The 27,773-nt window shown below is 47.3% G+C and overlaps 1 protein-coding gene across 2 annotated transcripts; it reads left to right on the forward strand.

Moving 5' to 3' along the window:
• The first annotated feature begins 574 nt into the window (after positions 1–574).
• On the forward strand, positions 575–27,452 carry LOC121580532 (E3 ubiquitin-protein ligase RING2-like). Of its 2 annotated transcripts, none has more exons than XM_041895457.2 (8): positions 575–672; positions 1,839–1,934; positions 10,544–10,704; positions 18,159–18,374; positions 18,625–18,724; positions 20,420–20,595; positions 21,321–21,510; positions 27,234–27,452. In XM_041895457.2, exons 2-8 carry the CDS (start codon positions 1,848–1,850, stop codon positions 27,333–27,335), a joined length of 1,032 nt encoding a protein of 343 aa, XP_041751391.1. In that variant the 5' UTR covers positions 575–672; positions 1,839–1,847; the 3' UTR covers positions 27,336–27,452. The 2 variants fall into 2 exon arrangements, with proteins under 2 accessions (XP_041751391.1, XP_041751390.1); XM_041895456.2 differs by lacking the exon at positions 575–672 and adding an exon at positions 679–773.
• The last annotated feature ends 321 nt before the right edge of the window (positions 27,453–27,773 follow it).

A 27,773-nucleotide genomic window follows, 5' to 3' on the forward strand; every position in this document is an offset into this window, starting at 1 on the left:
TACCTTATAGAAAGCCTCGGTTGACCTGAAGTTGGGACTAAATGCTGGTAAAACCAAGTACATGTTATTTCCTAAATTATGTAATAATGTAACTGATGATTTGTGCATAAGTACATTAGATGGCGCCCCCATTGATCGTGTCCCCGCTTATAATTATCTGGATTGATGAAAAGCTGATGAGTCAAGAAATTAAGAATTAAGATTATTTTCTTTTTCTATTCTAAATATATTCAAAAATCAGCTGGAGCATCAGGTGGGACCATTCTAGCCAAGGAGAGGGCAGATATGCTGTGAACAACAAGCACAACTCCAATATACAGTATTCTTTCTCAAAGTTGCCAGGATGTCACGTGTCCTACTTATATTCGATCAAATAAGCCATTACATTTAGTGTTAATGAAATCCGACGCTCTCTCATTGACCTCCATACAAAAGGAATCGCTTGATGAGCGAAAAAAAACCGTCACCTGCTGGAGAAGACCAGATTTTGGCCCAGTTTCGCCTCTTCCGCTCTGCTGTAGCGGAACAATAATTTTAGGGGTACATTTGTGCGACTGTTTTGGCAGTGTGCCTACGTTTCCCAAACTGCACTGCGACGGTAAAAATCCGCCATATTGAAATCTCCAGAACGGGAACGCGCTGACCGGATCGTCTGTATCCACAACACAACATGTAAGTACATAAACAAAGACGTTTCGGCGATATTTGATTGTTTTTCAGCTTCGTCGCTAGACGACTACAGTGACGGTAAAACAAGGGTGGACCAGATAATGGTACATTGAAGAACAGATTGCTTGTATATTTTAGTGCGTCGTTGATTGGTCGTGAGGCTCCGTCGCAGCAGAACTAGTAGCTAACCTTAGCTAGCCTTAACTAGCCAGCCTTTCTGTGTTTTATTTCTTGTGATAGTGTAGAATAAATGCATAAAACGCCTTCTGTCTTGTTGCGCATAGACATTATGCATAGATATGATTAGAAGTAAAACGTTCAGTGCTATATAGCATATTTTATCCAGGCGATTCTGTATGCGCACATCTGTAACGTTAGCAGCCAGAATCCAACACAAAGACAAATGGGGAAGCTAACTGCCTAGCTCTGCTAATGCTCTGCTAGCTAGCTAATAATGTATTGTTACAATGTCTGGGACAAAAAACTGGATATATAAAATACAATGAATTTTTAAGACGGTTGCCTCCCAAAATATATTTCAGTATGCATTGGTATGATTGTACTCCAGGTTGCTAGGTAATTAATGTGCTTTTGGAGGCAAACAAAAGGAATCTTAGCTAACTGTCAAACCATCAGATGCTGTCAAAGGGAAATTCCATGGTAACAGAGTGATGATGCTGAGACTTTAAAAGGGATGTCATATAAAAACCAATGGTTGCAAAGTTAAACAAACCATACAACTCTATGCACAATGACTACTTTTAACAATTTCCACAGAAAATTTTACAAACACATTTACTTGAAGAACAGTGCAGACGCAAAGTTTGGTAACAGAAATAATGACAGTTTGTGATGTTTTTTTCCCATAATATATTTTACCAAACTTTGCATCTGCAACAAAACAAACATTGATTTGACATGACTGCGATGTTGAAATTATTTTAGTTTTTGGGTCCTCTGATCTAGCTACCCATTATTAATAATTAATATTAATTAATATCTAATCAATTTATCTGTTTATATTTTCTGCACATAAAATCAAACATTTTGTTAAATGGTGCTGACCAACAGTAAGTGGGAAAGGGAGAGAGAGGGAAAGAGAGATGGAGAGGGAAAGAGAGATGGATGTGTTTTTTGTCTGTTTTAATGATAATGTTTTTTTATTCCAGATTGGGACTATGACGCAGACAGTGCAGACCAATGGGGTGCAACCTCTCAGTAAGACATGGGAACTCAGTCTGTATGAGCTACAGAGGACTCCACAGGTAGGGGAGCACATTTAATGTAACACCTCTCTGTCTCTGAGCTACAGAGGACTCCACAGGTAGGGAGCACATTTAATGTAACACCTCTGTCTCTGAGCTACAGAGGACTCCACAGGTAGGGGAGCACATTTAATGTAACACCTCTGTCTCTGAGCTACAGAGGACTCCACAGGTAGGGGAGCACATTTAATGTAACACCTATGTCTCTGAGCTACAGAGGACTCCACAGGTAGGGACCACATTTAATGTAACACCTCTGTCTCTGAGCTACAGAGGACTCCACAGGTAGGGACCACATTTAATGTAACACCTCTGTCTCTGAGCTACAGAGGACTCCACAGGTAGGGACCACATTTAATGTAACACCTCTGTCTCTGAGCTACAGAGGACTCCACAGGTAGGGACCACATTTAATGTAACACCTCTGTCTCTGAGCTACAGAGGTTTCCACAGGTAGTTATGAACTTCAATTTAAAGTTCATAACGTAGATTTGAAAGTTTGTGTCACAGATCAGTGCATTCGGAAAGTATTCAGACCCCTTGACTTTTTCCACATTTTGTTACGTTACAGCCTTATTCTAAAATTGATTAAATATTTTTTCCCCCTCATCAATCTACACACAATACCACATAATGACAAAGCGAAAACAGTTTTTTATAAATTTTTGCACATTTATTAAAAATAAAAAATAGATACCGTATTCAGACCCTTTGCTATGAGACTCGAAATTGAGCTCAGGTGCATCCTGTTTCCATTGATCATCCTTTAGATGTTTCTACAACTTGATTGGAGTCCACCTGTGGTAAATTCAATTGATTGGACATGATTTGGAAAGGCAAGGGGTCTGAATACTTTGTGAATGCACTGTATATGCTACAGACGCCTACTAGCATCATCATTAGGCTTAGGCCACCTAGTAGAGTAGAGTAGTCTATATGATCCCCGGGGTGTCATTCATTTTGCAGCGGGTAGTAAAAACACATTGAAAACATGACAATAAATATACACCAATACAATATATTCACCAATATGTAGTAGTGCTGAGCAATTAGTGCTTTTTGACGTCGTTTCGGTCCGATGATTTTTAAAAAATAATCATGGATTTCGGTTTCGTAAAAAAAAAAATATATATATATATATATTATTAAATGCATTATGAAATAATGACATTACAATGATTTTAGAGCTTTTTTATGAAAATTCCAAATGCAAAACATAGAAAATATTCCAGTGTATCTGTCAGGTCCACATTGGGTAGAAGAAGAAAAATGTCAGCGTTTTAAACCATTTCACCTGCATTTTATATTGAAAGTCAAGTGTTTTTTTGCTTCAATAGAGTGGTCAGGGACGTGTTACTATAGTTTCCCTTCACAGAAAATACATTAGTGCAACACATTCGGCAGAAAATAGCCGAATGTAGGTGCAGGAGGTCAGTGAACAGGTGGGGGTGCAGGAGGTCAGTGAAACAGGTGGGGGTGCAGGAGGTCAGTGAACAGGTGGGGGTGCAGGAGGTCAGTGAAACAGGTGGGGGTGCAGGAGGTCAGTGAAACAGGTGGGGGGGTGCAGGAGGTCAGTGAACAGGTGGGGGGTGCAGGAGGTCAGTGAACAGGTGGGGGGTGCAGGAGGTCAGTGAAACAGGTGGGGGTGCAGGAGGTCAGTGAACAGGTGGGGGGTGCAGGAGGTCAGTGAAACAGGTGGGGGGTGCAGGAGGTCAGTGAAACAGGTGGGGGTGCAGGAGGTCAGTGAAACAGGTGGGGGTGCAGGAGGTCAGTGAACAGGTGGGGGTGCAGGAGGTCAGTGAAACAGGTGGGGGGTGCAGGAGGTCAGTGAACAGGTGGGGGTGCAGGAGGTCAGTGAACAGGTGGGGGTGCAGGAGGTCAGTGAAACAGGTGGGGGTGCAGGAGGTCAGTGAAACAGGTGGGGGTGCAGGAGGTCAGTGAACAGGTGGGGGTGCAGGAGGTCAGTGAAACAGGTGGGGGTGCGGGAGGTCAGTGAAACAGGTGGGGGTGCAGGAGGTCAGTGAACAGGTGGGGGTGCAGGAGGTCAGTGAAACAGGTGGGGGTGCAGGAGGTCAGTGAAACAGGTGGGGGTGCAGGAGGTCAGTGAACAGGTGGGGGTGCAGGAGGTCAGTGAACAGGTGGGGGTGCAGGAGGTCAGTGAAACAGGTGGGGGTGCAGGAGGTCAGTAAGGTATGTAGCCGCCAGCCCATTGAGTGCTTTATAGGTGAGCATGAGCAATTTAAGGATGATCCTGTATTGAACTGGGAGCCAGTGGGGGTGATGTGGGCTGGGAGCCAGTGGAGTTTGATGTGGGTGGGGGTGATGTGGACTGGGAGCCAGTGGAGTTTGATGTGGGTGATGAGGGTGGGGGTGATGTGGACTGGGAGCCAGTGGAGTTTGATGAGGGTGGGGGTGATGTGGGCTGGGAGCCAGTGGAGTTTGATGTGGGTGGGGGTGATGTGGGCTGGGAGCCAGTGGAGTTTGATGAGGGTGGGGGTGATGTGGGCTGGGAGCCAGTGGAGGGTGATGTGGGTGGGGGGTGATGTGGGCTGGGAGCCAGTGGAGGGTGATGTGGGTGATGAGGGTGGGGGTGATGTGGGCTGGGAGCCAGTGGAGGGTGATGTGGGTGATGAGGGTGGGGGGTGATGTGGGCTGGGAGCCAGTGGAGGGTGATGTGGGTGATGAGGGTGATGTGGGTGATGAGGGTGGGGGTGATGTGGGCTGGGAGCCAGTGGAGGGTGATGTGGGTGATGTGGGTGATGAGGGTGATGAGGGTGGGGGTGATGTGGGCTGGGAGCCAGTGGAGGGTGATGTGGGTGATGAGGGTGGGGGTGATGTGGGCTGGGAGCCAGTGGAGGGTGATGTGGGTGGGGGTGATGTGGTCCCAAGGTCTGGTATATTACCTAGTTTTCATTGGATGACTTTATTATTTTGAATTCCTTAAAGTCATCATCTCTGCTCAGGCAGTAGCAGTCAGCCAGCCAGGCCAACAGTAAGTGGCCTACCCCAATTTGGACTCCAGACCAAAGGACACATTTCCACCGGTCTAATGTCCATTGCTCGTGTTTCTTGGCCCAAGTATGTCTCTTCTTCTTATTGGTGTCCTTTAGTAGTGGTTTCTTTGCAGCAAATCGACCATGAAGGCCTGATTCACACAGTCTCCTCTGAATATTTGATGTTGAGATGTGTCTGTGACTTGAACTCTGAAGCATTTATTTGGGCTGTAATTTCTGAGGCTGGTAACTAGTGATTTTATCCTCTGCAGCAGAGGTAACTCTGGGTCTTCCTTTCCTGTGGCGGTCCTCATGAGAGCCACTTTCATCATAGCGCTTGATGGTTTTTGCGACTGCACTTGAAGAAACTTTAAAATGTCTTTACATTTTCCTGATTCACTGACCTTCATGTCTTAAAGTAATTATGGACTGTCGTTTCTCTTTGCTTATTTGAGTTGTTCTTGCCATAATATGGACTTGGTCTTTTACCAAATAGGGCTATCTTCTGTATATCCCCGTACCTTGTCACAACACAACTGATTGGCTCAAGTGCATTAAGAAGGAAATCAATTCCACAAATTAACTTTTAGGAAGGCACACCTGTTAATTGTAATGCATTCCAGGTGACTACCTCATGATGCTGGTTGAGAGAATGCCAAGAGTGTGCAAAGCTGTCATCAAGGCAAAGGGTGGCTATTTGAAGAATCAAATATATAAAATATATTTTGATTTGTTTAACACTTTTTTGGTTACTACATGATTCCATATGTGTTATTTCATAGTTCTGATGACTTCACTATTATTCTACAATGTAAAAATTAGGAAAAACCCTTGAATTAGTTGGTGTGTCCAAACATTTGAATGGTAGTGTATGTGACCAACCGGCTCGATTCGGTCTTGTGTAGCAAAATTTGAAATTGTGTTTTTTACATTGGATGAAAGTGGAGACTCAGAGCTAGAAAATGGTATATCATACACTACAGTTGAGGAACAATGGGAAAGTAATTATGCTTTGAAAGTTGATAAACTTGTAACCTTACTTTTGAGAAAATGACCCTTGAATGTTTTGGTACCTACTGGAGAGCTCTTCTTTGTCTCCACCCATTCAGCATCGTTCACACCCTTTAGCCCCACCCAGCTCTTTAAGGATTCCCATGTGAGGCCATGTACTAAAGAGTGAGGTAGTGTTCTAAACAACCAAAGATTTCAAGACTAAAGGCTGGTTTATACTACGGGTGTGTTCGTAAATTTAATCTGGAGTGCCAGAGTGTGCTCTGGGCGTTCGTAATCTCAGAGCGTTGTCAGATTGGCCGTTCGTAAATTCAGAGCGTTTCGCTCTCGGAGCGCACACTGGACGCTCTGGCCGAGGAGTAGGGTTGATCCGAGCGTTCTGGCCTAACTACAGCATTAACGTTGGCTAGCATGCTAGCTACTTCCAGACACAAATGAGAGAACCGCTCACTGACCATTTTACTCGCCCTAGCAGAGCTGGTTAGGCTGTGTTTATGGTATCCAGAGTGTTGGTGACTGCAACTGTGTTGCTGGCAACAATTTAATTACGCTTTTTTTGCCAACGTTTACTGACACCGGCCATATTTAACGGGTGTTGAGCGTTCATAAATTCGTCACTTATTCTGCGCTCTGGCACACTCAGATGAGAGTGCTCTGAAATCGGAGTAGATAGCCAGAGAGAATTTACCAGCTATGTCTATCGACAGTTGTCGCAGTGACATCATAAACATTCTATTGAAATAATTACTTGCATAGTCTTTTGTTTAGACATGTAGCTAGCTAGCTAAACAATGAACCATAATCTCAACTCGTAACGGTATCCTGCATGAATCTGCAGGTAGCTAACCAACCAGGTTCAATGTTAGCTAGCTAACATTAGGCTATAACTAGCAATGCAAATGGCTCTGAGATACGAACAATATTACTACACAGATCATACACGTAACGTTAGCTATCTAGCCAGCCAGCTAACGTTAGCTAGCTAGCTAACAGTACACTAACTTGAAATGAAAACGACTTTCTGACAAAATTAGAAACGTGTAATATCTGAAAATGTAGCTAGCTAGACTATCTTACCCGTATACATGGATGGACGCTTCTCCCTCTCTGTCACGGATGCCATGGTTGCCCTTAGTTTGAAGATGTAATCCGGAGCCTTCTGTGTTCTCTTTTCGACTCCGTCTGCATATTTGCAATCAAACGCCAGAATTTTCTTAATCTCCTTAGCTATCATACTCTAATTCCACTGATTTCAAAACTCGGTCCTCCAGAATGTGGAGAGCAACTCTTATGCAGTTCTACTACGTGATATATATTTTTTAAAGCAGCGTTAGAAAGGATTACCTACACGTACTGACCAGCTCATATTATAAACAGAAGCGTGCTACATGGCAGACCAATCCAAACTCATCTCTCGGCATGTCCAGCCCACTCATTATCTCAGCCAATCATGGCTAGCGGGAAGGTTGCTGTCTTTTTCCATGGCTAAACCAACTAGGCTCGTAATAACAATTTTATTCGTATTTACAGATGGAATACAAGTTTGTTATTAAGGCACATGAAAGTTCACATGTTCCAGAAGCCATTTCTGCCAAAAAAAAAGCATTTCGATAAAAATATTTAAAAAAGTTTACGTTCAAATGGCTCTCCTGTGAAGTAGTGACGCGCGACATACGACTAGTTTCCTGAAACGAGTCACATGACTAGTGTCTGGGATTCCCTCAGAATGGATGGCCCCTTACAAATGACTAGTGTCTGGGATTCCCTCAGAATGGATGGCTCCTTACAAATGACTAGTGTCTGGGATTCCCTCAGAATGGATGGCTCCTTACAAATGACTAGTGTCTGGGATTCCCTCAGAATGGATGGCTCCTTATAAATGACTAGTGTCTGGGATTCCCTCAGAATGGATGGCTCCTTACAAATGACTAGTGTCTGGGATTCCCTCAGAATGGATGGCTCCTTACAAATGACTAGTGTCTGGGATTCCCTCAGAATGGATGGCTCCTTACAAATGACTAGTGTCTGGGATTCCCTCAGAATGGATGGCTCCTTATAAATGACTAGTGTCTGGGATTCCCTCAGAATGGATGGCTCCTTATAAATGACTAGTGTCTGGGATTCCCTCAGAATGGATGGCTCCTTATAAATGACTAGTGTCTGATACAGGTGACAAAGGTGAAAGTTCAGTTCATACCAATGATCCTGCTACTTAGTTTAACAATGTTACCTGTTCTTACTCTGTCTAGATTACCAAAACAGCAGATCATATTGAATATTAAAATGGATTCAATTAACGATCTGTAAAAAATGGTCATCAGCGTCTTATCCACCCTGAAACTGCTGAGTTTCCTCAGGAAGAACAAGCGCTGATTTCCCTTTGAACAGATAGTATCCACATTGGCCTCAACCTTGTTTGCTGTCAGGGAAAGTGCCAAGATATTTGTATGGATCAACGGTAGGGCTGTGGCGGTAATACGGTCTAATCAACGGTAGGGCTGTGGCGGTAATACGGTCTAATCAACGGTAGGGCTGTGGCGGTAATACGGTCTAATCAACGGTAGGGCTGTGGCGGTAATACGGTCTAATCAACGGTAGGGCTGTGGTGGTAATACGGTCTAATCAACGGTAGGGGTGTGGTGGTAATACGGTCTAATCAACGGTAGGGCTGTGGCGGTAATACGGTCTAATCAACGGTAGGGCTGTGAGCGTAATACGGTCTAATCAACGGTAGGGCTGTGGCGTAATACGGTATAATCAACGGTAGGGCTGTGGCGGTATACGGTATAATCAACGGTAGGGCTGTTGGCGTAATACGGTATAATCAACGGTAGGGCTGTGGCGGTAATACGGTCTAATCAACGGTAGGGCTGTAGGCGTGTACTGGTATAATCAACGGTAGGGCTGTGGTGGTAATACGGTCTAATCAACGGTAGGGCTGTGGCGGTAATACGGTCTAATCAACGGTAGGGCTGTGGCGGTAATACGGTCTAATCAACGGTAGGGCTGTGGCGGTAATACGGTATAATCAACGGTAGGGCTGTGGTGGTAATACGGTCTAATCAACGGTAGGGCTGTGGCGGTAATACGGTCTAATCAACGGTAGGGCTGTGGTGGTAATACGGTCTAATCAACGGTAGGGCTGTGGTGGTAATACGGTCTAATCAACGGTAGGGCTGTGGCGGTAATACGGTCTAATCAACGGTAGGGCTGTGGCGGTAAACGGTCTAATCAACGGTAGGGCTGTGGCGGTAATACGGTCTAATCAACGGTAGGGCTGTGGCGGTAATACGGTCTAATCAACGGTAGGGCTGTGGCGGTAATACGGTATAATCAACGGTAGGGCTGTGGCGGTAATACGGTCTAATCAACGGTAGGGCTGTGGCGGTCACACGGTCTAATCAATCGGTAGGGCTGTGGCGGTGACACGGTCTAATCAACGGTAGGGCTGTGGCGTGTCACAGGTCTAATCAACGGTAGGGCTGTGGCGGTAATCACGGTCTAATCAACGGTAGGGCTGTGGCGGTACACGGTCTAATCAACGGGTAGGGCTGTGGCGGTATCACGGTCTAATCAACGGTAGGGCTGTGGCGTGTACACGGTCTAATCAACGGTAGGGGTGTGGTGGTAATACGGTCTAATCAACGGTAGGGCTGTGGTGGTAATACGGTCTAATCAACGGTAGGGCTGTGGCGGTAATACGGTCTAATCAACGGTAGGGCTGTGGTGGTAATACGGTCTAATCAACGGTAGGGCTGTGGCGGTAATACGGTCTAATCAACGGTAGGGCTGTGGCGGTAATACGGTCTAATCAACGGTAGGGCTGTGGTGGTAATACGGTCTAATCAACGGTAGGGCTGTGGCGGTATTACGGTATAATCAACTGTCTCCAATGGCTCACCATCTATCAGAGTGTATTGGTGGCAGTGAGCTCCTCTGGAAATCAATAGACATATCCTTAGTTTTGTTTACAAGTAGGAGCGGTCCATCCAAGAACCATCCAAGAAACTGCTCCACCACTGGGCCAGGGGGGCTATCTTGGGGCCTACTGAGAGTTTGCACCTTAGGTCAATGGAATTGCTCCAGAGCTCTCCTAAACTCTGCCTAAATGGTGCTTCAGACGTGGTAAATCAAGTGTCTTATTATGATCAGTTACCCCTGTAGGAGACCATAGAGAGTATATGACCTGTACTGTAGGGTCATGGTTTGGTCTGTTTGTCCCCTGCAGGAGACCATAGAGAGTATATGACCTGTACTGTAGGGTCATGGTTTGGTCTGTTTGTCCTGCAGGAGGCCATAGAAGTATAGACCTGACGAGGTCTGGTTTGGTCTGTTTGTCCCCTGCAGGAGACCATAGAGAGTATATGACCTGTACTGTAGGGTCATGGTTTGGTCTGTTTGTCCCCTGCAGGAGGCCATAGAGAGTATATGACCTGTACTGTAGGGTCATGGTTTGGTCTGTTTGTCCCCTGCAGGAGGCCATAGAGAATATATGACCTGTACTGTAGGGTCATGGTTTGGTCTGTTTGTCCCCTGCAGGAGACCATAGAGAATATATGACCTGTACTGTAGGGTCATGGTTTGGTCTGTTTGTCCCCTGTACAGGAGGCCATCACCGACGGGCTGGAGATAGCAGTCTCTCCCAGGAGCCTCCACAGTGAGCTGATGTGTCCCATCTGTCTGGACATGCTCAAGAACACCATGACAACCAAGGAGTGTCTGCACCGCTTCTGTGCCGACTGCATCATCACCGCCCTCAGATCAGGGTATGTTAGTATGTTCACTCACAACACCACCACATGCCACAACAACACCACCACATGCCACACCACCACCACATGCCACAACAACACCACCACATGCCACAACAACACCACCACATGCCACAACAACACCACCACATGCCACAACACCACCACCACATGCCACAACAACACCACCACATGCCACAACAACACCACCACATGCCACAACACCACCACCACATGCCACACCACCACCACATGCCACAACACCACCACATGCCACAACACCACCACCACATGCCACAACACCACCACCACATGCCACAACAACACCACCACATGCCACAACACCACCACATGCCACAACAACACCACCACATGCCACAACACCACCACATGCCACAACAACACCACCACATGCCACAACAACACCACCACATGCCACAACACCACCACATGCCACAACAACACCACCACATGCCACAACACCACCACCACATGCCACAACACCACCACCACATGCCACAACAACACCACCACATGCCACAACAACACCACCACATGCCACAACACCACCACATGCCACAACAACACCACCACATGCCACAACAACACCACCACATGCCACAACAACACCACCACATGCCACAACAACACCACCACATGCCACAACAAAACCACCACATGCCACAACAACACCACCACATGCCACAAACACCACCACATGCCACAACACCACCACCACATGCCACAACACCACCACCACATGCCACAACAACACCACCACATGCCACAACACAACACCACATGCCACAACAACACCACCACATGCCACAACAACACCACCACATGCCACAACAACACCACCACATGCCACAACACCACCACCACATGCCACAACACACACCACCACATGCCACAACAACACCACCACATGCCACAACAACACCACCACATGCCACAACAACACCACCACATGCCACAACAACACCACCACATGCCACAACAACACCACCACATGCCACAACAACACCACCACATGCCACAACACACACCACCACATGCCACAAACACCACCACATGCCACAACAACACCACCACATGCCACAACAACACCACCACATGCCACAACAACCCACCACATGCCACAACAACACCACCACATGCCACAACAACACCACCACATGCCACAACACCACCACCACATGCCACAACAACACCACCACATGCCACAACAACACCACCACATGCCACAACAACACCACCACATGCCACAACAACACCACCACATGCCACAACAACACCACCACATGCCACAACAACACCACCACATGCCACAACACAAAAAAAACACCACCACATGCCACAACAACACCACCACATGCCACAACAACACCACCACATGCCACAACAACACCACCACATGCCACAACAACACCACCACATGCCACAACAACACCACCATGCCACAACAACACCACCACATGCCACAACAACACCACCACATGCACACAACAACACCACCACATGCCACAACAACACCACCACATGCCACAACAACACCACAGCCACAACAACACCACCACATGCCACAACAACACCACACATGCCACAACACCACCACATGCCACAACAACACCACCACATGCCACAACAACACCACCACATGCCACAACAACACCACCACATGCCACAACACCACCACCACATGCCACAACACCACCACCACATGCCACAACAACACCACCACATGCCACAACAACACCACCACATGCCACAACAACACCACCACATGCCACAACAACACCACCATGAAACACCACCACATGCCACAACAACACCACCACATGCCACAACAACACCACCACATGCCAACAAACACACAAGCCACAACAACACACACATGACAACACCACACACATGCCACAACACCACCACCACATGCCACAACAACACCACCACATGCCACAACAACACCACCACATGCCACAACAACACCACCACATGCCACAACACCACCACCACATGCCACAACACCACCACCACATGCCACAACACCACCACCACATGCCACAACAACACCACCACATGCCACAACAACACCACCAATGCCACAACAACACCACATGCCACACAACACCACCACATGCCACAACAACACCACCACATGCCACCACAACAACACCACCAACACCAACATGCCACAACAACACCACCACATGCCACAACAACACCACCACATGCCACAACAACACCACCACATGCCACAACAACACCACCACATGCCACAACAACACCACCACATGCCACAACAACACCACCACATGCCACAACAACACCACCACATGCCACAACAACACCACCACATGCCACAACAACACCACCACATGCCACAACAACACCACCACATGCCACAACAACACCACCACATGCCACAACAACACCACCACATGCCACAACACCACCACAGCACAACACCACCACATGCCACAACACCACCACCACATGCCACAACACCACCACCACATGCCACAACAACACCACCACATGCCACAACACACCACACACCACACACCACATGCCACAACAACACCACCACATGCCACAACAACACCACCACATGCCACAACAACACCACCACATGCCACAACAACACCACCACATGCCACAACAACACCACCACATGCCACAACAACACCACCACATGCCACAACAACACCACCACATGCCACAACAACACCACCACATGCCACAACAACACCACCACATGCACACACCACCACATGCCACAACAACACCACCACATGCCACAACAAACACCACTGCCACAACACCGCCACCACATGCACAACACCACCACATGCCACAACAACACCACCACATGCCACAACAACACCACCACATGCCACAACAACACCACACATGCCACAACAACACCACCACATGCCACAACTCACCACCACCGCAACAACACCACATGCCACAACAACACCACCACATGCCACAACAACACCACCACATGCCACAACAACACCACCACATGCCACAACAACACCACCACATGCCACAACAACACCACCACATGCCACAACAACACCACCACATGCCACAACAACACCACCACATGCCACAACAACACCACCACATGCCACAACAACACCACCACATGCCACAACACCACCACCACATGCCACAACAACACCACCACATGCCACAACAACACCACCACATGCCACAACAACACCACCACATGCCACAACAACACCACCACATGCCACAACAACACCACCACATGCCACAACAACACCACCACATGCCACAACAACACCACCACATGCCACAACAACACCACCACATGCCACAACCATGCCACAACAACACCACCACATGCCACAACAACACCACCACATGCCACAACAACACCACCACATGCCACAACAACACCACCACATGCCACAACAACACCACCACATGCCACAACAACACCACCACATGCCACAACACCACCACCACATGCCACAACACCACCACCACATGCCACAACACCACCACCACATGCCACAACACCACCACCACATGCCACAACACCACCACCACATGCCACAACAACACCACCACATGCCACAACAACACCACCACATGCCACAACAACACCACCACATGCCACAACACCACCACCACATGCCACAACACCACCACCACATGCCACAACAACACCACCACATGCCACAACAACACCACCACATGCCACAACAACACCACCACATGCCACAACAACACCACCACATGCCACAACAACACCACCACATGCCACAACAACACCACCACATGCCACAACAACACCACCACATGCCACAACAACACCACCACATGCCACTACAACACCACCACATGCCACAACAACACCACCACATGCCACAACAACACCACCACATGCCACAACACCACCACCACATGCCACAACACCACCACCACATGCCACAACACCACCACCACATGCCACAACACCACCACCACATGCCCCAACAACACCACCACATGCCACAACAACACCACCACATGCCACAACAACACCACCACATGCCACAACACCACCACCACATGCCACAACAACACCACCACATGCCACAACAACACCACCACCACATGCCACAACAACACCACCACATGCCACAACAACACCACCACATGCCACAACAACACCACCACATGCCACAACAACACCACCACATGCCACAACAACACCACCACATGCCACTGTTGACGCAACACCACCACATGCCGCTACAACACCACCACATGCCACTGTTGACGCAACACCACCACCACATGCCGTAACACCACCACATGCCACAACACCACCACATGCCGCTACAACACCACCACATGCCACTGTTGACGCAACACCACCACCACATGCCGTAACAACACCACCACATGCCACAACAACACCACCACATGCCACTGTTGACGCAACACCACCACCACATGCCACTGTTGACGCAACACCACCACCACATGCCACAACAACACCACCACATGCCACTGTTGACGCAACACCACCACCACATGCCACAACAACACCACCACATGCCACTGTTGACGCAACACCACCACCACATGCCACAACAACACCACCACATGCCACAACAACACCACCACATGCCACAACAACACCGCCACAACAACACCACCACATGCCACAACAACACCACCACATGCCACTGTTGACGCAACACCACCACCACATGCCACAACACCACCACCACATGCCACAACAACACCACCACATGCCGCAACAACACCACCACATGCCGCAACAACACCACCACATGCCACAACAACACCACCACATGCCACAACAACACCACCACATGCCACAACAACACCACCACATGCCACAACAACACCACCACCACATGCCGCAACAACACCACCACCACATGCCGCAACAACACCACCACCACATGCCGCAACACCACCACCACATGCCGCAACACCACCACCACATGCCGCAACACCACCACCACATGCCACAACAACACCACCACATGCCACAACAACACCACCACATGCCACAACACCACCACATGCCGCAACAACACCACCACCACATGCCGCAACAACACCACCACCACATGCCGCAACACCACCACCACATGCCGCAACAACACCACCACATGCCGCAACACCACCACCACATGCCACAACAACGCCACAACACCACCACCACATGCCGCAACACCACCACCACATGCCGCAACACCACCACCACATGCCACAACAACGCCACCACATGCCGCAACACCACCACCACATGCCGCAACACCACCACCACATGCCGCAACACCACCACCACATGCCGCAACACCACCACCACATGCCGCAACACCACCACCACATGCCGCAACACCACCACCACATGCCGCAACACCACCACCACATGCCACAACACCACCACCACATGCCACAACAACGCCACAACACCGCCACCACATGCCGCAACACCGCCACCTGAGTGGCGCAGTGGTCTAAGGCACTGCATCGCAGTGCTAACTGTGCCACTAGAGATCCTGGTTCGAATCCAGGCTCTGTCGCAGCCGGCCGCGACCGGGAGACTCATGGGCGGCGCACAATTGGCCCAGCGTTGTCCAGGGTAGGGGAGGGAATGGCCGGCAGGGATGTAGCTCAGTTGATAGAGCATGGTGTTTGCAATGCCAGGGTTGTGGGTTCGATTCCCACGGGGGGCCAGTATAAAAAAATATGTATTCACTAACTGTAAGTCGCTCTGGATAAGAGCGTCTGCTAAATGACTAAAATGTAAATGTAAATGCCGCAACAACACCACCACATGCCGCAACAACACCACCACATGCCGCAACAACACCACCACATGCCGCAACAACACCACCACATGCCACTGTTGACGCAACACCACCACCACATGCCACAACAACACCACCACATGCCACTGTTGACGCAACACCACCACATGCCGCAACAACACCGCCACTGTTGACGCAACAACACCACCACAGGCCGCAACAACACCACCACAGGCCGCAACAACACCACCACAGGCCGCAACAACACCACCACATGCCGCAACAACACCACCACATGCCACTGTTGACGCAACACCACCACCACATGCCACAACACCACCACCACATGCCACAACAACACCACCACATGCCACTGTTGACGCAACACCACATGCCGCAACAACACCACCACATGCCGCAACAACACCACCACATGCCGCAACAACACCCCCACATGCCACAACAACACCCCCACATGCCACAACAACACCACCACATGCCACAACAACAGCACCACATGCCACAACAACACCACCACATGCCACTGTTGACGCAACACCACCACCACATGCCACAGCAACACCACCACATGCCGCAACAACACCACCACATGCCGCAACAACACCACCACATGCCGCAACAACACCACCACATGCCGCAACAACACCACCACATGCCGCAACAACACCACCACATGCCGCAACAACACCACCACATGCCGCAACAACACCACCACATGCCGCAACACCACCACCACATGCCGCAACAACACCACCACATGCCACAACACCACCACCACATTCCGCAACACCACCACCACATGCCACAACAACACCACCACATGCCACAACAACAACACCACATGCCACAACAACACCACCACATGCCACTGTTGACGCAATACCACATGCCGCAACAACACCACCACATGCCACTGCTGAAGCAATTCTCTATTAGTTTTCTCTGACACTGATTACCCAGTGTCTGTGTGGGCGACCCCAGTGTCTGTGTGGGCGACCCCATTGTCTGTGTGGACGACCCCAGTGTCTGTGTGGGCGACCCCAGTGTCTGTGTGGGCGACCCCAGTGTCTGTGTCGGCGACCCCAGTGTCTGTGTGGACGACCCCAGTGTCTGTGTGGACGACCCCAGTGTCTGTGTGGACGACCCCAGTGTCTGTGTGGACGACCCCATTGTCTGTGTACGACCCCAGTGTCTGTGTACGACCCCAGTGTCTGTGTCGACGACCCCAGTGTCTGTGTGGGCGACCCCAGTGTCTGTGTCGACGACCCCAGTGTCTGTGTCGACGACCCCAGTGTCTGTGTCGATTGCCAAGTGTCTGTGTCGACGACCCCAGTGTCTGTGTCGATTGCCAAGTGTCTGTGTCGACGACCCCAGTGTCTGTGTCGACGACCCCAGTGTCTGTGTGGGCGACCCCAGTGTCTGTGTCGATTGCCAAGTGGCTGTGTATTGCATTTATCAATGTCTACTAACCGTATCAAACGTCATGATCAACTGCTGATCACTTTAGTGACACAGGACATAATTACCTCAAGTTCTAACCTTGTTTCTCTCTCTGTCTCTCTGTGTGTGTTCGTTCTACCCAGCAACAAGGAATGCCCTACGTGCTAACTCTCTGTCTGTTCTACCTAGCAACAAGGAATGCCCTACGTGCAGAAAGAAGCTGGTGTCTAAACGATCCCTGCGGCCGGACCCTAACTTCGACGCCCTCATCAGTAAGATCTACCCCAGCAGAGATGAGTACGAGGCCCATCAGGAGAGGGTTCTGGCCCGCATCTCCAAACACAACAACCAGCAGGCCCTGTCCCACAGCATCGAGGAGGGCCTCAAGATACAGGCCAAGAACAGGTACTGTACCCTGACCCCTGACCTTTAACCCCTAATCCTGGCCCACAACATTGAAGAGGGCCTTCGATACAGGCCATGACTGTACTGCTAATCTTATCTCTATTTTCCCATTCAGGTGTCTCCCCTCACCAATGTCAGAACAACTTACCCTGTGAATATGGTCAAATTGAATGTTACTTTATATAATGGAATTTAAATCATCTGACCTCTCTCTGCTCTTCCCTCCTCCCACCACTGGGTGTCACTCCAGGCTGCAGCGGGGGAAGAAGCACCAGCTGGAGAACGGGAGCGGGGCGGAGGACAACGGCGACTCCTCCCATTGCAGCAACGCATCCGTCCACTCCAACCAGGTATTAGCACACCTTCATTCCCATGCAAGGTTGCAGAATTCCAGTAACATCCCCAAAATCCCGGTATGGGAAATTCCCGGTATCAGAAAAATAAAGCAGGAAATCCGGATTCCTCCAACCAGGATTTATTGAAAACCCGACTGGATTTGTGCAATCGTATTCCCATGTCTATCAAATACCTAAACACAATCAGTAAAGTTGAGCTGTGTTAGTTCATGTGTATTATGTATGTGGCTCTACGAGATGTGTATGACATGGGATGGGTAACGTGCAGGGTATTATTAACGGATTGTGTAGATGGGATGGGTAACGTTTATTGTAAAGCAGGGGTGTAAATGTGTTATTGTAAATCAGGGGTGTAAATGTGTTATTGTAAAGCAGGGGTATAAATGTGTTATTGTAAAGCAGGGGTATAAATGTGTTATTGTAAAGCAGGGGTATAAATGTGTTATTGTAAAGCAGGGGTATAAATGTGTTATTGTAAAGCAGGGGTATAAATGTGTTATTGTAAAGCAGGGGTATAAATGTGTTATTGTAAAGCAGGGGTATAAATGTGTTATTGTAAAGCAGGGGTATAAATGTGTTATTGTAAAGCAGGGGTATAAATGTGTTATTGTAAAGCAGGGGTATAAATGTGTTATTGTAAAGCAGGGGGTATAAATGTGTTATTGTAAAGCAGGGTATAAATGTGTTATTGTAAAGCAGGGGTATAAATGTGTTATTGTAAAGCAGGGTATCAATGTGTTATTGTAAAGCAGGGGGTATCAAATGTGTTATTGTAAAGCAGGGGTATCAATGTGTTATTGTAAAGTAGGGGTATCAATGTGTTATTGTAAAGCAGGGGTATCAATGTGTTATTGTAAAGCAGGGGTATAAATGTGTTATTGTAAAGCAGGGGTATAAATGTGTTATTGTAAATCAGGGGTATAAATGTGTTATTGTAAATCAGGGGTATAAATGTGTTATTGTAAATCAGGGGTATAAATGTGTTATTGTAAATCAGGGGTGTAAATGTGTTATTGTAAATCAGGGGTATAAATGTGTTATTGTAAATCAGGGGTATAAATGTGTTATTGTAAAGCAGGGGTATACATATTTTATTGTAAATCAGGGGTATAAATGTGTTATTGTAAAGCAGGGGTATAAATGTGTTATTGTAAAGCAGGGGTATAAATGTGTTATTGTAAAGCAGGGGTATAAATGTGTTATTGTAAAGCAGGGGTATAAATGTGTTATTGTAAAGCAGGGGTATACATATTTTATTGTAAATCAGGGGTATAAATGTGTTATTGTAAAGCAGGGGTATAAATGTGTTATTGTAAAGCAGGGGTATAAATGTGTTATTGTAAAGCAGGGGTATAAATGTGTTATTGTAAAGCAGGGGTATAAATGTGTTATTGTAAAGCAGGGGTATAAATGTGTTATTGTAAAGCAGGGGTATAAATGTGTTATTGTAAAGCAGGGGTATAAATGTGTTATTGTAAAGCAGGGGTATAAATGTGTTATTGTAAAGCAGGGGTATAAATGCATTCAAATGTACATTTTGTTGAGTAAATGACACCAGGAATTTTACAGCAGGATAGCCAGTCAGTGTCTTTTCCTCGTTAAAGCATCTTATCGCTTTAACATTTTATCCCCATGGTTGTATTCGGCGCATCTTTTCCCCCCAATAAATCAATCATTCAATCAAACCAGGAGGCGGGGCCGAGCATCAAGCGTACCAAGACATCAGATGACTCCGGCCTGGACATGGATAATGCTACAGAGAACGGAGGAGGAGGAGACCTGGCGATGGACGGGGCCAGCGAGATAGAGCTGGTGTTCTGCCCTCACCCTATGCTCATGGACAAGGACGACACCGTGCAGACCAGGTGGGGAACTGAGGCTGAGTGGGATACAGGATGGATGGATGGATGGATGGATGGATGGATGGATGGATAGATAGATGGATGGATGGATGGATAGATGGTTTGTTCCAGATACACAAATTGCACAATATTAAAGCTGCAATATGTAAATTTTTGGGCGATTCGACCAAATTCTAACTGAAAGGATGTATAGGAAGCTGTAGATCTGTTCTATCTGCTCTATTTCTATGCTTCCCGTTCGTAAGTTTTGCTTTTGCGTCTTTTACTTTAGGTTTTGTACACCAGCTTCAAACAGCTGAAAATATAATATTGTTGGTTATGGAAAATATATTTCACAGCGGTTTAGATGGTACAATGATTCTCTACACTATACTTGGTTGTTCTGTCACATTAACTGAAATTAGGCGAACTATTTAGAATTTTAGCAACCAGGAAATGGCGGAGCGATTTCTGCATAGTGCAGCTTTAAATCTTCCCAATGACTGGAGTAGTGTTGATCTTCTAATCTGCATAGGCATGTGTATTTGAAGCCTGTCTGTGAAAAACTGTGAGACTGTACCTGTGGACGTTTGGAAAGGATTCAAGACCAAGTTTAGATGGGGGACAGTTTAGTTGGGGAAAGTTTAGATGGTGAAAGTGTGTGTATATCTTTCTAAACCTCAGGTAATGTGTTGAGTTAGTGCCCAGGTTCATCAAGAAGTCTGCTAATGCCAGTGTGTGTGTGGCAGTGTTGAGTTTGTTCCCAGGTACATCAAGACGTCAGGTAACGCCACAGTGGACCACCTGTCTAAGTACCTAGCGGTGCGTCTGGCCCTGGAGGAACTGAGGAAGAATGGAGAGGCCAGCCCAATCAATGTAGACGCTGCCTCCGAGAAACAATACACCATCTACATCCCTACAGCCAACGGCCAGTTCACGGTAATAATACAATATATTACTACTACAACAAGAAAATAATTCCATAAATGTATCATTCTTGTGCAATTCATCTATAGGCTACATTTAGATTTTTCTTTCATTATTTTAGGCTATCTGAGGTTAAGGCCAAGCTTTAGGGCCTAACTTTACGCTTTAGGGCCTAACTTTACGCTTTAGGGCCTAACTTTACGCTTTAGGGCCTAACTTTACGCTTTAGGGCCTAACTTTACGCTTTAGGGCCTAACTTTACACTTTAGGGCCTAACTTTACGCTTTGGGCCTAACTTTACGCTTTAGGGCCTAACTTTACACTTTAGGGCCTAACTTTACGCTTTAGGGCCTAACTTTACGCGTGCCAAATAGCCTACTCTTCAAACGCTTTTGGGAACGGCCAGAAAACGTTAATATTGATCGAAAAAGTAATATGTCGGATTTTAATGAAATAAGAAAAATCAGAGAAATGGAGAGTTGAAAATAAAGAGAAGGGAGGTCCAGAACAGTCATCTAATGTTATAGAATGGAGGTCCAGAACAGTTATCTAATGTTATAGAATGGAGGCCCAGAACAGTCATCTAATGTTATAGAATGGAGGCCCAGAACAGTCATCTAATGTTATAGAATGGAGGTCCAGAACAGTCATCTAATGTTATAGAATGGAGGTCCAGAACAGTCATCTAATGTTATAGAATGGAGGTCCAGAACAGTCATCTAATGTTATAGAATGGAGGTCCAGAACAGTCATCTAATGTTATAGAATGGAGGTCCAGAACAGTCATCTAATGTTTAGGAAAGATTAGGTGAAGTGGTAAAAGAGGATGCTAGCAGTGCTGCTGTGTTATGTGTGATGATAACCATCATGGTCTGTGCCACTAGAGATCCTGGTTCGAATCCAGGCTCTGTCGTAGCCGACCGGGAGACCCATGGGGCGGCGCACAATTGGCCCAGCGTCGTCCAGGGTAGGGGAGGGAACGGCCGGCAGGGATGTAGCTCAGTTGGTAGAGCATGGCGTTTGCAACGCCAGGGTTGTGGGTTCGTTTCCCACGGGGGGCCAGTATGAAAAATAAAAAAATAATGTATGCACTCACTAACTGTAAATCGCTCTGGATAAGAGCGTCTGCTAAATGACTAAAATGTAAATGTAAATAGGCACACACTCTAATCTCTCTGGTCACCCAGGTGACCTTTAGCCTAGTGTTGTTTCTAATCACTCTGGTCACCCAGGTGACCTTTAGCCTTGTGTTTCTAATCACTCTGGTCACCCAGGTGACCTTTAGTCTAGTGTTTCTAATCTCTGGTCACCCAGGTGACCTTTAGCCTAGTGTTGTTTCTAATCACTCTGGTCACCCAGGTGACCTTTAGTCTAGTGTTTCTAATCACTCTGGTCACCCAGGTGACCTTTAGTCTAGTGTTTCTAATCTCTGGTCACCCAGGTGACCTTTAGCCTAGTGTTGTTTCTAATCACTCTGGTCACCCAGGTGACCTTTAGCCTAGTGTTGTTTCTAATCACTCTGGTCACCCAGGTGACCTTTAGTCTAGTGTTTCTAATCTCTGGTCACCCAGGTGACCTTTAGCCTAGTGTTGTTTCTAATCACTCTGGTCACCCAGGTGACCTTTAGCCTAGTGTTGTTTCTAATCACTCTGGTCACCCAGGTGACCTTTAGCCTTGTGTTTCTAATCACTCTGGTCACCCAGGTGACCTTTAGTCTAGTGTTTCTAATCTCTGGTCACCCAGGTGACCTTTAGCCTAGTGTTGTTTCTAATCACTCTGGTCACCCAGGTGACCTTTAGTCTAGTGTTTCTAATCACTCTGGTCACCCAGGTGACCTTTAGTCTAGTGTTTCTAATCTCTGGTCACCCAGGTGACCTTTAGCCTAGTGTTGTTTCTAATCACTCTGGTCACCCAGGTGACCTTTAGTCTAGTGTTGTTTCTAATCACTCTGGTCACCCAGGTGACCTTTAGTCTAGTGTTGTTTCTAATCACTCTGGTCACCCAGGTGACCTTTAGCCTTGTGTTTCTAATCACTCTGGTCACCCAGGTGACCTTTAGTCTAGTGTTTCTAATCTCTGGTCACCCAGGTGACCTTTAGCCTAGTGTTGTTTCTAATCACTCTGGTCACCCAGGTGACCTTTAGTCTAGTGTTTCTAATCACTCTGGTCACCCAGGTGACCTTTAGCCTAGTGTTGTTTCTAATCTCTGGTCACCCAGGTGACCTTTAGCCTAGTGTTGTTTCTAATCACTCTGGTCACCCAGGTGACCTTTAGCCTAGTGTTGTTTCTAATCACTCTGGTCACCCAGGTGACCTTTAGTCTAGTGTTTCTAATCTCTGGTCACCCAGGTGACCTTTAGCCTAGTGTTGTTTCTAATCACTCTGGTCACCCAGGTGACCTTTAGCCTAGTGTTGTTTCTAATCACTCTGGTCACCCAGGTGACCTTTAGCCTTGTGTTTCTAATCACTCTGGTCACCCAGGTGACCTTTAGTCTAGTGTTTCTAATCACTCTGGTCACCCAGGTGACCTTTAGTCTAGTGTTGTTTCTAATCACTCTGGTCACCCAGGTGACCTTTAGTCTAGTGTTGTTTCTAATCACTCTGGTCACCCAGGTGACCTTTAGCCTTGTGTTTCTAATCACTCTGGTCACCCAGGTGACCTTTAGCCTTGTGTTTCTAATCACTCTGGTCACCCAGGTGACCTTTAGTCTAGTGTTTCTAATCACTCTGGTCACCCAGGTGACCTTTTAGTCTAGTGTTGTTTCTAATCACTCTGGTCACCCAGGTGACCTTTTAGTCTAGTGTTGTTTCTAATCACTCTGGTCACCCAGGTGACCTTTAGTCTAGTGTTTCTAATCACTCTGGTCACCCAGGTGACCTTTAGTCTAGTGTTTCTAATCACTCTGGTCACCCAGGTGACCTTTAGTCTAGTGTTTCTAATCACTCTGGTCACCCAGGTGACCTTTAGTCTAGTGTTTCTAATCACTCTGGTCACCCAGGTGACCTTTAGTCTAGTGTTGTTTCTAATCACTCTGGTCACCCAGGTGACCTTTAGTCTAGTGTTTCTAATCACTCTGGTCACCCAGGTGACCTTTAGTCTAGTGTTTCTAATCACTCTGGTCACCCAGGTGACCTTTAGTCTAGTGTTTCTAATCACTCTGGTCACCCAGGTGACCTTTAGTCTAGTGTTTCTAATCACTCTGGTCACCCAGGTGACCTTTAGCCTTGTGTTGTTTCTAATCACTCTGGTCACCCAGGTGACCTTTAGTCCTAGTGTTTCTAATCACTCTGGTCACCCAGGTGACCTTTAGTCTAGTGTTTCTAATCACTCTGGTCACCCAGGTGACCTTTAGTCTAGTGTGTTTCTAATCACTCTGGTCACCCAGGTGACCTTTAGTCTAGTGTTGTTTCTAATCACTCTGGTCACCCAGGTGACCTTTAGTCTAGTGTTGTTTCTAATCACTCTGGTCACCCAGGTGACCTTTAGTCTAGTGTTTCTAATCACTCTGGTCACCCAGGTGACCTTTAGTCTAGTGTTTCTAATCACTCTGGTCACCCAGGTGACCTTTAGTCTAGTGTTTCTAATCTCTGGTCACCCAGGTGACCTTTAGTCTAGTGTTTCTAATCACTCTGGTCACCCAGGTGACCTTTAGCCTTGTGTTTCTAATCACTCTGGTCACCCAGGTGACCTTTAGTCTAGTGTGTTTCTAATCACTCTGGTCACCCAGGTGACCTTTAGTCTAGTTGTTTCTAATCACTCTGGTCACCCAGGTGACCTTTAGTCTAGTTGTTTCTAATCACTCTGGTCACCCAGGTGACCTTTAGTCTAGTGTTTCTAATCACTCTGGTCACCCAGGTGACCTTTAGTCTAGTGTTTCTAATCACTCTGGTCACCCAGGTGACCTTTAGTCTAGTGTTTCTAATCACTCTGGTCACCCAGGTGACCTTTAGTCTAGTGTTTCTAATCACTCTGGTCACCCAGGTGACCTTTAGTCTAGTGTTTCTAATCACTCTGGTCACCCAGGTGACCTTTAGTCTAGTGTGTTTCTAATCACTCTGGTCACCCAGGTGACCTTTAGTCTATGTTTCTAATCACTCTGGTCACCCAGGTGACCTTTAGTCTAGTGTTTCTAATCACTCTGGTCACCCAGGTGACCTTTAGCCTTGTGTTTCTAATCACTCTGGTCACCCAGGTGACCTTTAGTCTAGTGTTTCTAATCACTCTGGTCACCCAGGTGACCTTTAGTCTAGTGTTGTTTCTAATCACTCTGGTCACCCAGGTGACCTTTAGCCTTGTGTTGTTTCTAATCACTCTGGTCACCCAGGTGACCTTTAGTCTAGTGTTTCTAATCACTCTGGTCACCCAGGTGACCTTTAGTCTAGTGTTTCTAATCACTCTGGTCACCCAGGTGACCTTTAGTCTAGTGTTTCTAATCACTCTGGTCACCCAGGTGACCTTTAGTCTAGTGTTGTTTCTAATCACTCTGGTCACCCAGGTGACCTTTAGCCTTGTGTTGTTTCTAATCACTCTGGTCACCCAGGTGACCTTTAGTCTAGTGTTTCTAATCACTCTGGTCACCCAGGTGACCTTTAGTCTAGTGTTTCTAATCACTCTGGTCACCCAGGTGACCTTTAGTCTAGTGTTTCTTATCACTCTGGTCACCCAGGTGACCTTTAGTCTAGTGTTGTTTCTAATCACTCTGGTCACCCAGGTGACCTTTAGTCTAGTGTTGTTTCTAATCACTCTGGTCACCCAGGTGACCTTTAGTCTAGTGTTTCTAATCACTCTGGTCACCCAGGTGACCTTTAGTCTAGTGTTTCTAATCACTCTGGTCACCCAGGTGACCTTTAGTCTAGTGTTTCTAATCTCTGGTCACCCAGGTGACCTTTAGTCTAGTGTTTCTAATCACTCTGGTCACCCAGGTGACCTTTAGTCTATGTGTTTCTAATCACTCTGGTCACCCAGGTGACCTTTAGTCTAGTGTTTCTAATCACTCTGGTCACCCAGGTGACCTTTAGTCTAGTGTTGTTTCTAATCACTCTGGTCACCCAGGTGACCTTTAGTCTAGTGTTGTTTCTAATCACTCTGGTCACCCAGGTGACCTTTAGTCTAGTGTTTCTAATCACTCTGGTCACCCAGGTGACCTTTAGTCTAGTGTTTCTAATCACTCTGGTCACCCAGGTGACCTTTAGTCTAGTGTTTCTAATCACTCTGGTCACCCAGGTGACCTTTAGTCTAGTTGTTTCTAATCACTCTGGTCACCCAGGTGACCTTTAGTCTAGGTGTTTCTAATCACTCTGGTCACCCAGGTGACCTTTAGTCTAGTGTTTCTAATCACTCTGGTCACCCAGGTGACCTTTAGTCTAGTGTTTCTAATCACTCTGGTCACCCAGGTGACCTTTAGTCTAGTGTTGTTTCTAATCACTCTGGTCACCCAGGTGACCTTTAGTCTAGTGTTGTTTCTAATCACTCTGGTCACCCAGGTGACCTTTAGTCTAGTGTTGTTTCTAATCACTCTGGTCACCCAGGTGACCTTTAGTCTAGTGTTTCTAATCACTCTGGTCACCCAGGTGACCTTTAGTCTAATGTTTCTAATCTCTCTGGTCACCCAGGTGACCTTTAGCCTTGTGTTTCTAATCACTCTGGTCACCCAGGTGACCTTTAGTCTAGTGTTGTTTCTAAACACTCTGGTCTGAAGGACGATAAATCAGTCAATGCTCTCTGTCGGTCCTCTAGGTGCTGAACGGGTCTTTCTCTCTGGAGCTTGTCAGTGAGAAGTACTGGAAGGTCAACAAGCCCATGGAGCTGTACTTCGCCCCCACCAAGGAGCACAAGTAGACCACCTGGAGTACCATTTGGGACACAGACCTGGACAAGACCTGCCAGGAGGACGAGACCTGCCAGGAGGACGAGACCTGCCAGGAGGAGGAGTCTAATGGAGACTATGGACTGATCCCCCCCTCTACATCTCTCTGATCTCTACATCTCTCTCTGATCTCTACATCTCCCTCTCTCTGATCTCCCTCTCTCTGATCTCTCTCTCTCTGATCTCTCTCTCTCTGATCTCTCTCTCTCTGATCTCTGCATCTCTCTCTTTAACCATGTCTGGTGTATATTAGTTGGTAACATGTTAGTATAGGGGGCCTAGATAAGGAAAACCTGACTCATCCACGAGCAAGGCATAACATCTTCATAAGCATTACTGGGGATGGAACTGCAGTAGCAAGGTACCAGGGTGGTGTTCAGTGGGGCGGTACCAGGGTGGTGTTCAGTGGG

Source organism: Coregonus clupeaformis, unplaced genomic scaffold, assembly GCF_020615455.1.
Source record: "Coregonus clupeaformis isolate EN_2021a unplaced genomic scaffold, ASM2061545v1 scaf0409, whole genome shotgun sequence".
NCBI lineage: Eukaryota > Metazoa > Chordata > Actinopteri > Salmoniformes > Salmonidae > Coregonus > Coregonus clupeaformis.

Excerpts from the sequence above, each read along its gene's own strand:
- LOC121580532 (XM_041895456.2), top strand. Across the intron at positions 1,935-10,543 it reads AGCTACAGAGGACTCCACAG|GAGGCCATCACCGACGGGCT; the intron begins GTAGGGGAGCAC and ends TCCCCTGTACAG. Across the intron at positions 18,725-20,419 it reads CATCCGTCCACTCCAACCAG|GAGGCGGGGCCGAGCATCAA; the intron begins GTATTAGCACAC and ends CAATCAAACCAG.